Source organism: Ambystoma mexicanum, chromosome 1p (genome assembly GCF_040938575.1).
Source record: "Ambystoma mexicanum isolate Mex_15411 chromosome 1p, UKY_AmexF1_1, whole genome shotgun sequence".
NCBI lineage: Eukaryota > Metazoa > Chordata > Amphibia > Caudata > Ambystomatidae > Ambystoma > Ambystoma mexicanum.
Window position 1 is genome coordinate 1,289,833,041 of NC_090921.1, and position 13,887 is coordinate 1,289,846,927.

Here is a 13,887-nt window from a genome sequence, read left to right on the forward strand (position 1 = left end):
AGCCTGTGACAGTTGGTGGAAGGAGACACACTGCATTATGAGCCACAATCAGCATACATCACATTGCCAGGCAGCAGTGATGCACACTGCAAGACTGCTAATTCAGCTGATCAGGGATGGATTGTAGAGTTTGATCTTTACATTACCTTTAGAGCCTGGGCTCGGTTGATTAGGTAGGGCATGTCAAAGTTCTGAATGTTGTAGCCAGTGATGATATCTGGATCTGCAATACGTATAAACTCAGCCCAGGACTGTGGACAGAAAGAAAACACATGACCACTTACAAGCATAATAATGACTGTGGGAGGATAAGAAACATGACAACAGCCTTCCCTAGCTTCCCCAGTTTGACTGAACTATCGAAAATACAGAGATTCTTTCATTCCAAGAAAGAAGGGAACTGGCCTGTCATGAGTGCAGGTCTCTGTTACTATAGATGCCAAAGATACTAGAGATGAGTAAGCTAGAAGTTCAAACCCCAAATCTGGCACCAAGAAAAACAAAAACAAAAAAACGACGACTATGGTGCTGGGAATTCAAAACTGGTGGTGACATACTAATCTTTATTTTGCCCATCTCTGGCCATGGGGCAAATACCATTGCCTATAAACAAATTGGTTGTGCTCCATTAGATGACCAAATATAATTTCTGTAATCATATGCTCTGATTTTCCTTAATGCCACTAGAGCAGGAGTCGTCTTCACTAAAATGTATAGATGGGTGTTCAGCTTATTAGTCCTTTCAAGACCTCTACAGCACTCCTAGAACTGTATTACATTCCACAACTGTATTACATTCCAAAATATCAAAGGCACACAACGCAACTGATGTGTAATTATATTTCGGGGGAAACAATTTTGCAGTGGAAAGCTCTGGCTAAAGTAGAATCACCAGACCTATGGAGCATGACATTTTTTCAGAAGCAAAAGACAGCTCACAGGGACTTTTACATATCTTCAGTGAATTTGACAGTACCTTATAGAGCAATGAAGCTGTGTAAAAGAAAGCTATTCAAAGAAGATGACAACTCATGCCAGGATAGCACTCAAATTATTGGCACTTAGGTAGTTGTGCACCACTGATCAGTCATGTAATCCAATTAAGAAACGGAAGTGGGTGTTCCAAGTAAAGATAGTTGTGTTTTTCACAGGTGGTCTCCGTCAGTGGCTTCAGAGCAGAGACGTGTAAAGAAAAGTACACAAGAGCAGGAGTTCTGCAGATAAAGGATAGGCAATAACTACAGGTGGGCAACAAAGGCAGTGAACAGAAAGGGACAGGGAGTACAAGACATACACATTAGGTTCCCACTTGAGGAGTATGCAGAATGGAGGAAGAGTTTCCCACAGGGTAAGGGGAAACTCTAGCCTTCTGAGCTGGTTACTATTACAGGGCTCCACTCTGAATGCTCATGGAAAGGAGCAGCAGGAGAGGGTGTCTATGTCCGGACGCTAAGGCACGAACAAGGAGACAGTTCTCACAAGACTGAAGCCTGTACGGGTCCAGCATGAACTGAACAGTGACTGCCTCCTGAAACAGGAACCAGCACACTTAACATTATGGCACAAGTTACAATACTGAATTGGAACGAAGGAAAGGGGCAGAGATTGTTTGATGGGAAACCCAGCAGCAAAACTCTGAACAAAGGAATAACACGAGCGCAATTGAGGAAAAGAACAGTAACAGAAATATCCAGGAAAAGAACAGGAAGTCAAAGTAAACAAGGTTCAAGACAGAACAAGAAGAAAGAGGAAAAGCAAGAAGACAGGAATCAAAGTGCAAGGGTAGGATACTGGAACTGCAGACTAGAAACTAAGGACCAGAAACAACGAACAGAGGACTGAACTATAGACCAGGAACATACTCTTGGCATAGCCGGAAGGCTGATTTGCTATTTTTCAGATCATCGATTTTCCCAGCAAAGATATCCATTAAAATGTTCGTCTATATGGGTATAGCATGTTGATGGCCATCCCATCATCCACCTCAGTGTCCCAGTCCCCTTTACTTACTGCCAGTTAGTTCTTCCTCCTGTATAGTTCTAACCCAGTCTCACTGGTTGTTTCGACACATGCTAGCGAAATGTCTTATGGTGCCAACCCTCAGAAAATCTACTCTCACGGCTAGATATTTCCCTTTCTTTAATGGCATATTTGTCTCAAACAAGCCTGTTGCATCTGCTGTTGAACAGGATATCTTGATTAATTATGCTCTTGTATCTCACATGTTGTGTTAGGCAGAATTCTCAGAAATGTGCTAATTCCCTTCTACCTTAGAGACCCCCAGCTCTTTTGCTGGACTTTAGGACTTTTAAATTCAAACCTGGAGAGAGTGAGAACCTTTTTCCCCCACTCATGTATTTTTCTGTGGTTTGGACTCTCTTCTTTTGACTTTGGAGTCTGACAAACTCCATAAGCATCATCTTTACATTGTGACACACAGCACCTTCAGTGCAGTGGCACAGGGAAGTCTCTTAGATTTCCCAAAGGTTTAAATACCTTCTCTTGGTGAAACTACTGTTTCCAAGAGCAGTGAAGTGAAACTGACTTTACTTACATTTTGTAACTTTTCAGACACAGCACACACTCTTATCATAGGGTGCTGGAGGGGTTACTTAGTATCCCCATTGTCTAGTTTCTCATGTAGCATTTTTATGTTACCCTTTCTACAATTAATGGCTGGTGGCAGTGGTTTACTTTTTACTACCGTTGTGTTTTTTTTACTGCGGGCTGTGCTCCCAGCTGCAGTTAGGGACCCAAGGTTGTCCATTTTGTCAAAATGGCCCCGGTCTTGTTTTTTCGCCATTTCTTGCTGGAAAGGTCCTTCTTAAGATTTACTCTGTGCGCCAAACCAGGTTTGGTCCCTTTGTTCATTTTGTCTTTGGCAGTATTCACGAGTGAAGCCCGCCTCTGGCTCCAGTATGTCTGGCAGAGTCAGGAAGTGAGGGAGGTGCCCGAAACTCTGTGCTTATCCCCTTGCTTACAGGTATGCATCCAAAGGTGATTGGCCGGCTGGCTGTCCAGCAAGGACAGCCACCCTGCTGTGTGGTCGACAGCTAGGCTGAAATCAAAGGGAGAACCCAGCATAAAAGGCAAGGCTTTTTGGCTTGGAAGGCAGAGTCGACCACTGGACGAAGGAATCCGAAGAAGAACTTGGAAGAGACGCCTGCTGCAACTCTTGGACCATTGGTTTGCCCAGTGAAGCCCTGCTGCTGTGCTGAAGCTCTGAATTCTTTTCAACTAGAGAGGTCCTGCAAGGACTTGTCCCCTTGGGTTGGTGGGACCAAATCAACCCCAAAGTGAATTCGTTTGGACATCATCTCGAAGCTGGCTGTACCGCCACTGCTGGAACCGAAGTGCCAGGGAGAGGAACACCAGATCAAGTGCATCCCTTTTAAGTCAGACCCGAGCGCCAGGAAGATCCTCCGGACTTCCCTGAAGCAGGACTGACCAAGCCTGAGCCACCTCAACAGAGTGCTGGACCCCAGATGCGAGGAAATTCTGAAGTGGTATCCGAGAACCGCGGTGGTGCTATTTGCTGTCAGACACGAGGAGCTGAAACTGAGAAGTGCTGCTGAATTGAAGTTTGTCCATTGCTGCCGACGACCTTCCCATTGTGTTGCAGGAGTCCCCAGGAGTCCCCAGAAGTCCTCCCTCTTGTCCCCACGACTGAGGCACAGGTACAACAGGATCTGCAGAGCCACGCAGCAACAGTGTGTCACTCACCTGGGATGCACGGGGACGCCACCCAGCCCTGGTTGGATGATTTGCACTCTCGAACCCTCTCCCAGTCCCTTGGTAAGGCCTCTGATTAAAGATGGATCTGCAATATAGGAGAGCTGGATTCAATACCAGATTGTCTTTATGTTTTCCCACCTGCCTTGGCCTCAACTCCTTCCACCCCCTTGGGCCCTCTCCTCACCTTAATATTGGAAAAGGTGGATTCTCCGTCCTGCTCCTCGTGGCAGGGGGCGCGTAGATGTGGGGGGCGAGCAGCGACCAAGTTACTTCACTGGTGCAATCGCCCTGTGGGAATCCAGGCCTGCTGCGACTCCGTAGGTTTGCTGCTTTACAGTCTTTATATGCAGTTATGTTCCTCTTAGTTCGAATAATAATGTCTTGCATCTTGCCTTTTAGGGATGGAAGAACAAGTTACTTTCTTACCTGGTAACGTTCTTTCGACGGGATGTTCCTCCGACGTATTCCTCATCTTTAATATACGTTTCCAGCTTGCTGGCCTCGGAAATAGTTTCTCTGTAGAGGGCGCTGCGCGTCGACGTCCGCCGAGTCGATGTCCCTCGATGGCCACCGTATTGGCGCCGACGTCACCATGCCCATAAATAGACACGCGCTGCGTCCGTTACTCAGTTACGTTTTGTAGTATAAGAAAGACATGCCTGAATTGGTTAGTAACCTTGAAGGAGCGAAAGCTGCAACCACAAGGGAAGTTATCACTGCGGGGATGGATGGGAGGGGCGATAAGGAATACGTCGGAGGAACAGGTAAGAAAGTAACTTGTTCTTCGAAGGGATTGTGTCCTCCGACTTATTCCTTATCTTTGATAGACTCCCATAGCAGTGGTATGTAATTGGAGGAGGGAGTGATAGTGTTAAATATCCCTTTAGGGATGGACCGAGTGTAATACGGCTTTGCCAAATCTGGTCTCTTGAGCAGTGGAGGAATCCAGATTGTAACATTTTGTGAATGTATGTGCGGACGACCATGTGGCAGTCGCACATATTTCCTGGACCGGTACCCCTCTCTGGAGAGCCGAAGAAGCTGCGATACCCCTGGTTGAATGAGCCCTGAGGTTTTGGGGTGGCTCTTTCCCTGCTAGTCCATAACATTCCAGGGTGGCCAAGATAATCCACCTGGAGATGGTTTGTTTTGTTATGGGTAGTCCCAACTTGTGACCCGAGTATCCTACAAACAGCTGGTCTGCTTGCCCGATTCTAGCCATTCTGCTAATGTAAAAGCTGAGAGCTCGCCTAAGGTCCAGCCGGTGTAGCCTTTCCTCCTCTTTCCCCGGATGGGGAGGAGGGTAGAATGAAGGCAAGGTAATTTTCTGAGTAATATGGAATTCAGAAACCACCTTTGGGAGAAAATTAGGCTTCACCTGGAGGACAACCTTGTCCTTGTGAAGATTGTATGTGGGAGTTTACAGGAGAGAGCTTGTAGCTCACTCACCCTCCTAGCCGATGTTAGTGCTACAAGTAGGACAGTTTTAAGTGTGAGAAATCTTAATGCGCAAGAGTGAAGTGGCTCGAATGGAGTGCCCATTAAGAAGTTTAAGACTAAATTTAAGTCCCATAATGGAACCTGGAATGGTTTTGGAGGGTAAACGCTAGTCAGACCCTTGAGAAATTGTACCACTAGAGGAATTTTGAAATACGATGGTTCCTCCGCAGTGCGCTTGAAGATTGAAAGCGCTGCGAGATAGCCTTTTACAGTGCCAACTTGAAGGCCTGAGTTTGCCAAGTAGAGTAGAAACGATAGCACCGTTGGTGTATCGCATGAAAAACGGTTGATATTCTCTTCCCTACACCAGCTGCAAAACTTGTTCCAACGGCAGCGGCATAAAGACTTTGTTGCTGGTCTTCTGGCCGAAAGCAAAAACCTCCATGACGTCATTAGGGAGATCCCAATCCTTGTACCTCAACCTTTCAGAAGCCAAGCGTGAAGGTTGAGGGTTCTGATGTCTGGATGGAGAACCTGACCTCCCGTCTGCGAGAGAAGATTCTCTTTGAGTGGAAGACGGATTGGAGGACCGATGGACATATCCTGAAGGTCCGGGTACCACGTTCTCCTGGCCCAGTCCGGGGCAATTAGGATCATGGTTTTCCGGAATCTTCTCAACCTCCTGATCATTTGAGGAATAACAGGGACTGGTGGAAACGCATAGGAGTGGAAACTCCCAGTCCACTACGAACGCGTCTCCCAGAGCTCCTCTCGGGGGAAATTCCCTTGAACAGAACAGATCGCACTTCCTGTTGGTGCTTGTGCCGAACAGATCCACCTGAGGGGTTCCCAAAAGGGCGAAGATCTCTTGAAGGACTTCCTGAGCTAGCTCCCATTCGTGGGAGACTGTGCTCTGCCTGCTCAGAGCGTCCGCTGTCAAATTCTTCTCTCCGGCTAGATGGACTGCCGATAGAGAGATTCCTTCCCGAATTGCCCAAAACCAGAGCTGCATTGCCTCTCTGCACAGTGGTAGTGATCCTACGCCTCCTCTTTTGTTGAGGTAGTGCATGGCCACCGTGTTGTCCGTCATTATCAGGACATTTCTCCCCTGTACTGATGGCAGGAAAGCTTTCAGCGCTAGTCTGACCGCTCTCAGCTCTAATAGGTTGATATGTAGCCTGGACTCCGATGGAGACCAACGACCGCTGATGGTCAAGTCGTTGGCATGGGCTCCCCACCCCGTGAGCGAGGCGTCTGTGACTACTGTTATCTCCGGCCATGGTTGCCAAAACAGTTCTCCTTTCAAGATGTTTTCTGAATAGGCCCACCACTGAAGGTCGTGGGCTACCTTGTCCGGAATCCAGAGGAGGTCTGACATTCTCCCTGAGAATTGTGACCACTGACTTCTCAGTGCCCACTGAAGAGATCTCATTCTCAGGCGAGCATCTGGCACAAGGAAGATGCAGGATGCCATGAGGCCTAGCAACCTCAAAAAGTCGAAGGCTGGGAGACGTTGGGCATTTTGAAACTTGGTGACCATATGTAGAATATCTTGAGCCCTCACCTCTGGTGGCGAGGCTTTTCCCAGGGAAGTGTCCAGGACCGCTCCAATGAACTGGAGTCTCTGAGATGGTATCATCTGTGACTTCTTTAAATTGAGGGAGAAGCCCAGTCTGTGAAGGAAGAGGCAGACATAATCTAGCTGGGACCGGGCCTGTTCCGAAGATACGGCCCTGATCAGCCAATCGTCCAGGTAGGGATAGACGTGGATCCCTTCTCTCCTGAGACTCGCCGCCACTACCGACATCAGCTTGGTGAAGACCCTTGGGGCGGAGGTCAGCCCAAATGGCAGAACTTGAAATTGATAATGAGAGTTGTCAATTGCGAACCTCAGGTATTTCCTGTGCTTGAGATGGATTGGCACATGGAAATAAGCATCCTGAAGGTCCAGAGATACCAGCCAGTCCTGGAGCTGGAGGGCCTGAAGGATCTGAGAGAGAGTTACCATCTTGAACTTGTCCTTCCTGAGGAACTTGTTCAATTCTCTTAAGTCCAGGATGGGTCTCAGTCCTCCGTCCTTCTTTGGTATGAGAAAGTAGGGGGAGTACCAGCCCTTGTTCCTGTCCGCTACAGGTACCGGTTTTATGGCACCTTTCTCTAGCAGGTCCATAATTTCATGCAAGAGGAGCGGATCTGGAACTTTTCGGGAGCTGTTCCCCGGTGGATGACTCTGAGGGATGTGTAAAAAGGGTAGGCAGTAACCTTGGGCAACTGTCTCCAACGCCCAAGCATCTGACGTTATAGCCTGCCATTCCGTCAGATGGTGAGTTAACCTGCCCCCTACAGGTGTCTTGTGTGCAAAGGCCTCAGTGGTTTGGGGGCGGCTGATGCAGATGCCGAGGGTAAAGAGGCACCTGCTGCGGTCTTAGTACCTTTGACCCGTCCACCTCGGGTGGATCTTCTTTGGCCTCTTTGAGCCGGCTGTCCTCTGCCTTTTCCGAATGCGGAATAATAGCGAAAGGACTTTCCTCTCTCAGAGGTTCCTGAGGGGCGAAAAGGAGTTTTGCGGATAGCAGCTCCTAAGGATTTTGCTGCTGCTTTAGAAGTCTGTAACTTTTCCAGACTGTCATCAGCCTTTTTTTCCGAATAACGAAGAGCCGTCAAAGGGCATTTTCAAAAGTCTGGCCTGTACATCTGGAGCAAAGCCAGACTTTTGCAACCACGCATGCCTGCGGATTATTGTACTAGCCGCCATGGCCCTGCTGATACTGTCAGCGGAATTGATGCCAGTTTGAAGAGAATCGCACATGGCATCTTTGCCATCTTGAATGATGTTAAGGAAGGCTTCCTTCTCCTCTCCATCGGGTATGCAGTCAGCCGCTGATGAAGCACACTCCCATAATGTGTGACTGAACCTGGCGAGCGTACAGGTGGCGTTGATGGACTTCAACGCCATACTACAGGCAGAGAAGACTTTCTTTGCCATAGAGTCGTACCTCTTGTCATCCCTGTCCTGTGGGACAGTAGGGTAAGCAGTCCTACTGCTGGATGAAGTTGCCGCTTGAACCACCAGGCTCTCTGGGGTCGGGTGTTTTGACAGTTATTCAGGGTCAGCAGCTGCTACCCTATACTTTGTCGACAGTCTTTTATTGACTGCTGGGATGACTTCGGGAGTCTCCCAATTGGATGCAATTTTTCTTTGCAGGGCTGCATGGAAGGGGACCACCGGGTCCTCCTGTGGGCCTTTGTCCAATATATCCGTTAGAAGCACCTGTTGGAAAACAGGTGAAGGCGCAGACCAACCCATAAACTCAATTATTCTTGCCATCAGGGTTCTATATGGTGTTTCGGCATGTTCCCCTGGGTCTGGCTTTACAAATTCCACTTCTGGGGAAGTGTCAAGTCCACTGGCCTCATGAAATGAGTCCTGTAGTTCCTTCAGCCTCCTTTCTTCAGAGGTGAAATCCTCTGCAGGAGGCAGTGAGGATCTCTGTAAACCAAAAGTTTCTTGGTCAGAGTCTTCTCTTTCTTCATAAATTGAAGAAAGACCAGGGTATTCTGATCTCTGAAATGGAGTAAAGCCCATCTCTAGGGCTGAAGGAGCCAAACTCGTCGTTATTGGACGAGAAAATGTAGAAGTCGTTGACGCCGATGTAACCGGCCTCGAAGGCGCCGAAAATGGCGTCGAAAAAACCGGAAGGGGCCTCGAAGAATTCGAGAAGATCTGGTTCCTACTCGAGGGCATCGACGACTGTCTCGGCGTCGTGCCGGAGGCCCTTGAAAACATCGTTGGCTGTGGAGCCTTTGTCCTCTTTCATCGGCGTCGACGATGGTGTCGAGTCGATCGACCGATGCGCCGAGGAACCCTTCGACAACGGCGTCGATGGCACCGACCCGTGCGTCAAGGGAATCTTCGACGACGGCGAAGGAACCCTCGACGACGGCGAAGACGGTGCCTTCTTACCCGATGGCTCATGGCGCTCTCGGGTGGAATGCTTCGCCGGGTGCTGCGACTCGCGGCGTTTTGATTTTTTGGGTTTTTCACCCGGGGTATCACCCTCCGCTGTCTTCGAGGGGGTTGAGGCCACGTTCTCGAAGACACTTAACATTTTCTTTCTGAATTCCTCCCACTCAGTTTGAGAACTGTGTTTGGTGGGACAGGAAACTCTTTCTGGGGACACCGAAGACGAGGAATGGGACCTTCGACGTCTCTTTTTTGAGTGTCTAGATCTCGACGAATGGTGGGAGCTGCTTTGAGATCTAGAATGGGAGTGTTTGACGGCGAGCAGACGAATGCCTCGATCGACGAAACCTTCGAGGATGTTTTGGCTGACTTACCTCTCTCGAGCTTCCCCTTTCGCTCCTTCAGGGCTTTGGCCGTCATGGACATGCAGTCCTCACACTCCGAACAATGGTGCTCAGACCCCAAGCACCATAAACAGACCCTGTGTGGATCAGTTATTGACATTTTTTTACCGCAGTCTCGACATTTCTTGAAGCCAGATCACGGCGTCGTCGGTTCTGATGAACGAGCCATCGAGAACGATAAGGAATATTCGTCGAAATAGATTTAGATAAACCTGACTGAATTGAGCAATGACGTTCCCAGGCCCCACAAAGCACGGAAAAACGGAACTGAGCAACAGGCGCAGCGCGTGTATTTATGGGCATGGTGACGTCGGCGCCGATACAGTGGCCGTCGAGGGACATCGACTCGGCGGACGTCGACGCGCAGCGCCCACTACAGAGAAAAAATTTCTGAGGCCAGCAAGCTGGAAACGTATATCAAAGATAAGGAATACGTCGGAGAACACAATCCCTTTGAAAGGTATTTTGGTGTTGTCATGCAGTTTCAAGATGAGCATGGGCTGGTAGGCGAAAGCGCGGTGTGCGCGATGCTGTCCAGTGAGTAATCCGCGATGCACGGCGCTTTTTCGCCCTTTATATTGCTAACCTGTGTCTTTTCTCTCCTTGCAGGTTGCGATGTTCCTTGCCGAGCGCCGTAATGTTCCAGCAATGATACTGACCAGGAGACTACCCAGGTAAGAATTGTGTGGCTTTCTTCATTCGGGAGGAAACGTGAGTAAACGCTTACTAATGCGGTCTTTCTTTCTCCTCTTTCCAGGTTATGATATTCCAGGATGCATGCGGTGCTATATGATGGAGTTCGTACCTTCAGTTGAGTGGAAATGAAGTCAGCGATGGATTGAAGACAGGATACTGTGCCAGGTAAGTTTCGTAGTGTTCTTTCTCTCTCTGCAGGTCCTTGGTTTCAGGTAAGCTGGCAACAAAGAACTGGACACGGTGAGCGTTACGCTGCCCACAGCAGAATAACACAAAGCATGTTCTGCTGTTTGGGTGTGGTTCAAATAGTCTCAGGTAAAGTAGTCCAGGTAAAATAGTCCCAGGGCTGCCACCCCCAAAGTAGTCCAGGTAAAGTAGTCCCAGGGCTGCCACACCCAAAAGACTAGACCGCATAGCTCAGTTCCTTGTAACTGAGCTATGTGTGTGCCTCCATGCTGGCTGAACCCCTCCCCCGCCCCCCCCCCCCAAGTTAAATAGTCCCAAGTAAATAGTCCCATTCTAATGTTAGTCTTCATGATGGTTATGAACCTGGCGCCAGGACTGACTCCAAGAGAGTCTTGGATGAGGTTTTAAGGCCTTTGACCTGGCCCTAACTGGAAGGCTGACTTGCCAGTGAGGGCCAGGGGCAAGGGCCATGACAAACAGAAGCCAGCTGGAACCATTTCTTCTAACCAAAGGTACAGTAACCCTAAGACGACTTACCTCTTGTTGTGTAGCTTTAATTGTTCTCAGTTGAGACTTGTCTTGGTTGTCCTTGCAGAGTTGCTTACAGCTTTGCCCCTCACAAGCCTCCCAGCTTGTGGCCCTTCAAGTGCATCTTATTTCTACAAACTTTTCTAAAAACATTGTGCAAACCTTTGACTTACCTGCAAAGAAGATCTTCAGCTCCCCTAGACTTTATTCAACTGACTGTCCTGGCTCCCAGAGAGACTCTTCTACCTCTGGCTTTGTGCTTTTTCCTTTCCCTCATGAAAGGGTTAATTTACTTTGCATTGGAGGGTTTTAAAAGTACTTACCAGTATATGAATGATTTGTTAACCTTTGTTTTATTCCCCCATCTAACCCTTTGCACTTAAACTCAATATTGCTCTAAATGTACTAGTGATAAATCAATGTCCACAGTGTCCTAACTATTTAAGTCACCTGGGGTGTAGGAAGTGTCTGTTCGCCATCCCAAATGGGTATCATCTGATTTAGAGGAACAGAGTGTGTTTTGAAGTCTATTATAATTATTACATATATTGCCCCCTTCTGAAGGCTTATCTAACTGACTTAATTAATTAATAATTGTTCATGAGTGTAAGTGTTTATTTGAATAACTGTAACTGTGAAACTGTGTTACAACCCTACTGCTCACATTGACCCCTCTAGAGATAAGCCTGGCTGCTCAGCCACACTACCAACCTGTGTAGTACAGACTTATACCAAAGGTTGGGTTCCCTATTGCCAGGTGGTCAAGGTTGCTGTAGTCGTCCAAAGGATACTGCACACAATCTTGCCTAACACTGGTGGCAGCGGTGGGATTTATTGTACAGTTGTTACATTGAATGTTTGCTTTACTTATTGTTCAACTAAAAACCTTCACACGGCTAAGCACCACTAGAAATAGCAATTGTAAAATGCCTAGTATGGATAACTTCAAGCAGGAAGCCCTGCTCATTCTAACAGTAGAACAACTGAAAGAAATGTGTAATGTCAGGAATCTCCATGTTAAAAGGAAAGAAAAATGTATTGATTACAAGGTTGTTAAATCACCAAAGGTTGGATAGTAGGCCTGTAATTCCTAATCCAGAAAAAGTGGAAATTGATAATGAGGATGATAATTCAGAGGAGCCCCTCTTTGCCTCAGCATGTCCTATTGCCTCAATCTATATCCACTGTGACCGCACAAGGTCCATCACCGAGTCCAGAATATGTGTCTCTTGAGAAAATGAGACTTGAATTGGAATTTAAAAAGGTAGCAAGCTGAAGCTCAAGCCAAACATCAGGACATCCAACTAAGGGAATTGGAAATGTAACATGCTCCTGAAATGAAGATTGTCTCTTGAAAATGTTTCCCTCTCACGGTCCTCTAGGTCTTCGAGTACCAAGAGGCCTTGCCTGCCCAAAGAAGCATGGAGTATGTATGATGTGAAACTTGATATTTTGGGTTGATAGGGTGCTTTTGAATACAATCATGGGATTCAGGGTCTCCTTGGATTTTGTCTAGGCTCCCCCAGGTTGCAACTGATACTGTAATGGAGGTGGGGGAACTTGAAAGATTGGAGTATGAGAATTTGAAGCTGGCTTTGATAGCTAGATTTGGGAAAACTCCTTCCCAGTATCTTAAGAGGTTTAGGACCCTCAAAAAGACTGATGGTACCCCTTGGGCTATCTGGGGGTGTGAATGTTTGAAAAACGTAGATGGTTGGGTTAAGGGTAACAGATTAACTACCTTTGAAAGAATGAGAAACCTGTTTTGTTGGAATCTATTTGTGATGCCTTCTTTCCTGAGCGGAGACAGCACTTGGGTGACTCAAAAGAGATTGATCCCAAGAAGCTAGCAAAGGCTGCTGACTTGTGGGCTGCAAACAGGGCCACTCACAAGGATTCTGGGGCCACTCACAAAAGGATGAGGGGAAGCAGCACAAGAAAGAGGACAATGAGAATTCTAAATCCAACCACCCAAAAGAGGGCCACAAACATAAGGGTACGCCATTTGGGAAACCAGGTCAGTCTAGTGAAACCTCTGGTGCTAAACCAGAGGGAGGTCAGCAGAAGCCCCATTCCAGAAAACATTTGGTAAACGTTATGCTTGTGGGTCAACTGACCATGTGAAAGGGGATCCCAAATGCAAGGTAAACCTTCAGGGGTCCACACTGCCTCCTTGGCCTTCATCCCTGAGGGAGAAATTCATATGGCAAGTGGAAACTCATCTATTGGCTGAAGACCCAATTGGAGTCTCAGCCAGTGTTTCCTTAGTGTCCCTGGGTCTGTGGGAACAGCAGAATGTAGATATGTATAACTCTATTCCAGATAACACAAAAGATTATTACAAGGACAGTGTACTTGTGAATGGTCAGGAGACCCCTTCCATTAGAGACACTGGGGCCAGCATTACAGTGGTGGATGACACCTTTTTCAAACCTGAGGATGTTGCTAAGGCACCCAAATGCTCCACTAAGCTTGCTGGTGCCCTGGCCAGATGGTTCCAATAACACCAGCTTTCATCCAGTGCAACAATATGACTAAGAATACCTGTCAGTGTACAAAATGAGGTGCCTGGGAGAGTCCTGTTGGAGAATGACTTAGTAGCTCTTGGAGTTGTATCAAGCACTCCCAGGCCTCCCAGTAAAAGGAAGCAGGAGCAGACTAAACTGGCCCAAGAGGCAACCTCAGATGACGCTCAGTGGGTAGTTACAGAAGTATCTATAACTCCCAGTCCACAGGATGGACACCCCTCTAATTCCAGGACAAGGAAAGAGACTAGGGGGAAACCCCAGGTCTCAGGAAGAAAGAACAGTATCACTCCTGTGCACAAAACAAACAAGGACATCCCTGAGAGGACAGTCCAAGGTCACACCTGTGACCCCTCCACCAGCTGAGGCTGAGTGGGAGGACCAACCAGAGGATGGTGAACAAGCTACT

At 47.8% G+C, this 13,887-nt stretch overlaps 1 protein-coding gene across 7 annotated transcripts in view; it reads right to left on the reverse strand.

Annotated features, from left to right (window-relative positions):
- The window catches only part of POLD1 (DNA polymerase delta 1, catalytic subunit), a 1,263,933-nt gene that overhangs the window by 807,234 nt on the left and 442,812 nt on the right, over nucleotides 1–13,887 (reverse strand). For all 7 annotated transcript variants that reach the window (XM_069605393.1, XM_069605349.1, XM_069605354.1 and 4 more), the window contains one exon: nucleotides 147–251. In XM_069605393.1, the coding sequence (XP_069461494.1) occupies nucleotides 147–251 (105 nt within the window). The remainder of the gene's footprint in view (nucleotides 1–146; nucleotides 252–13,887) is intronic.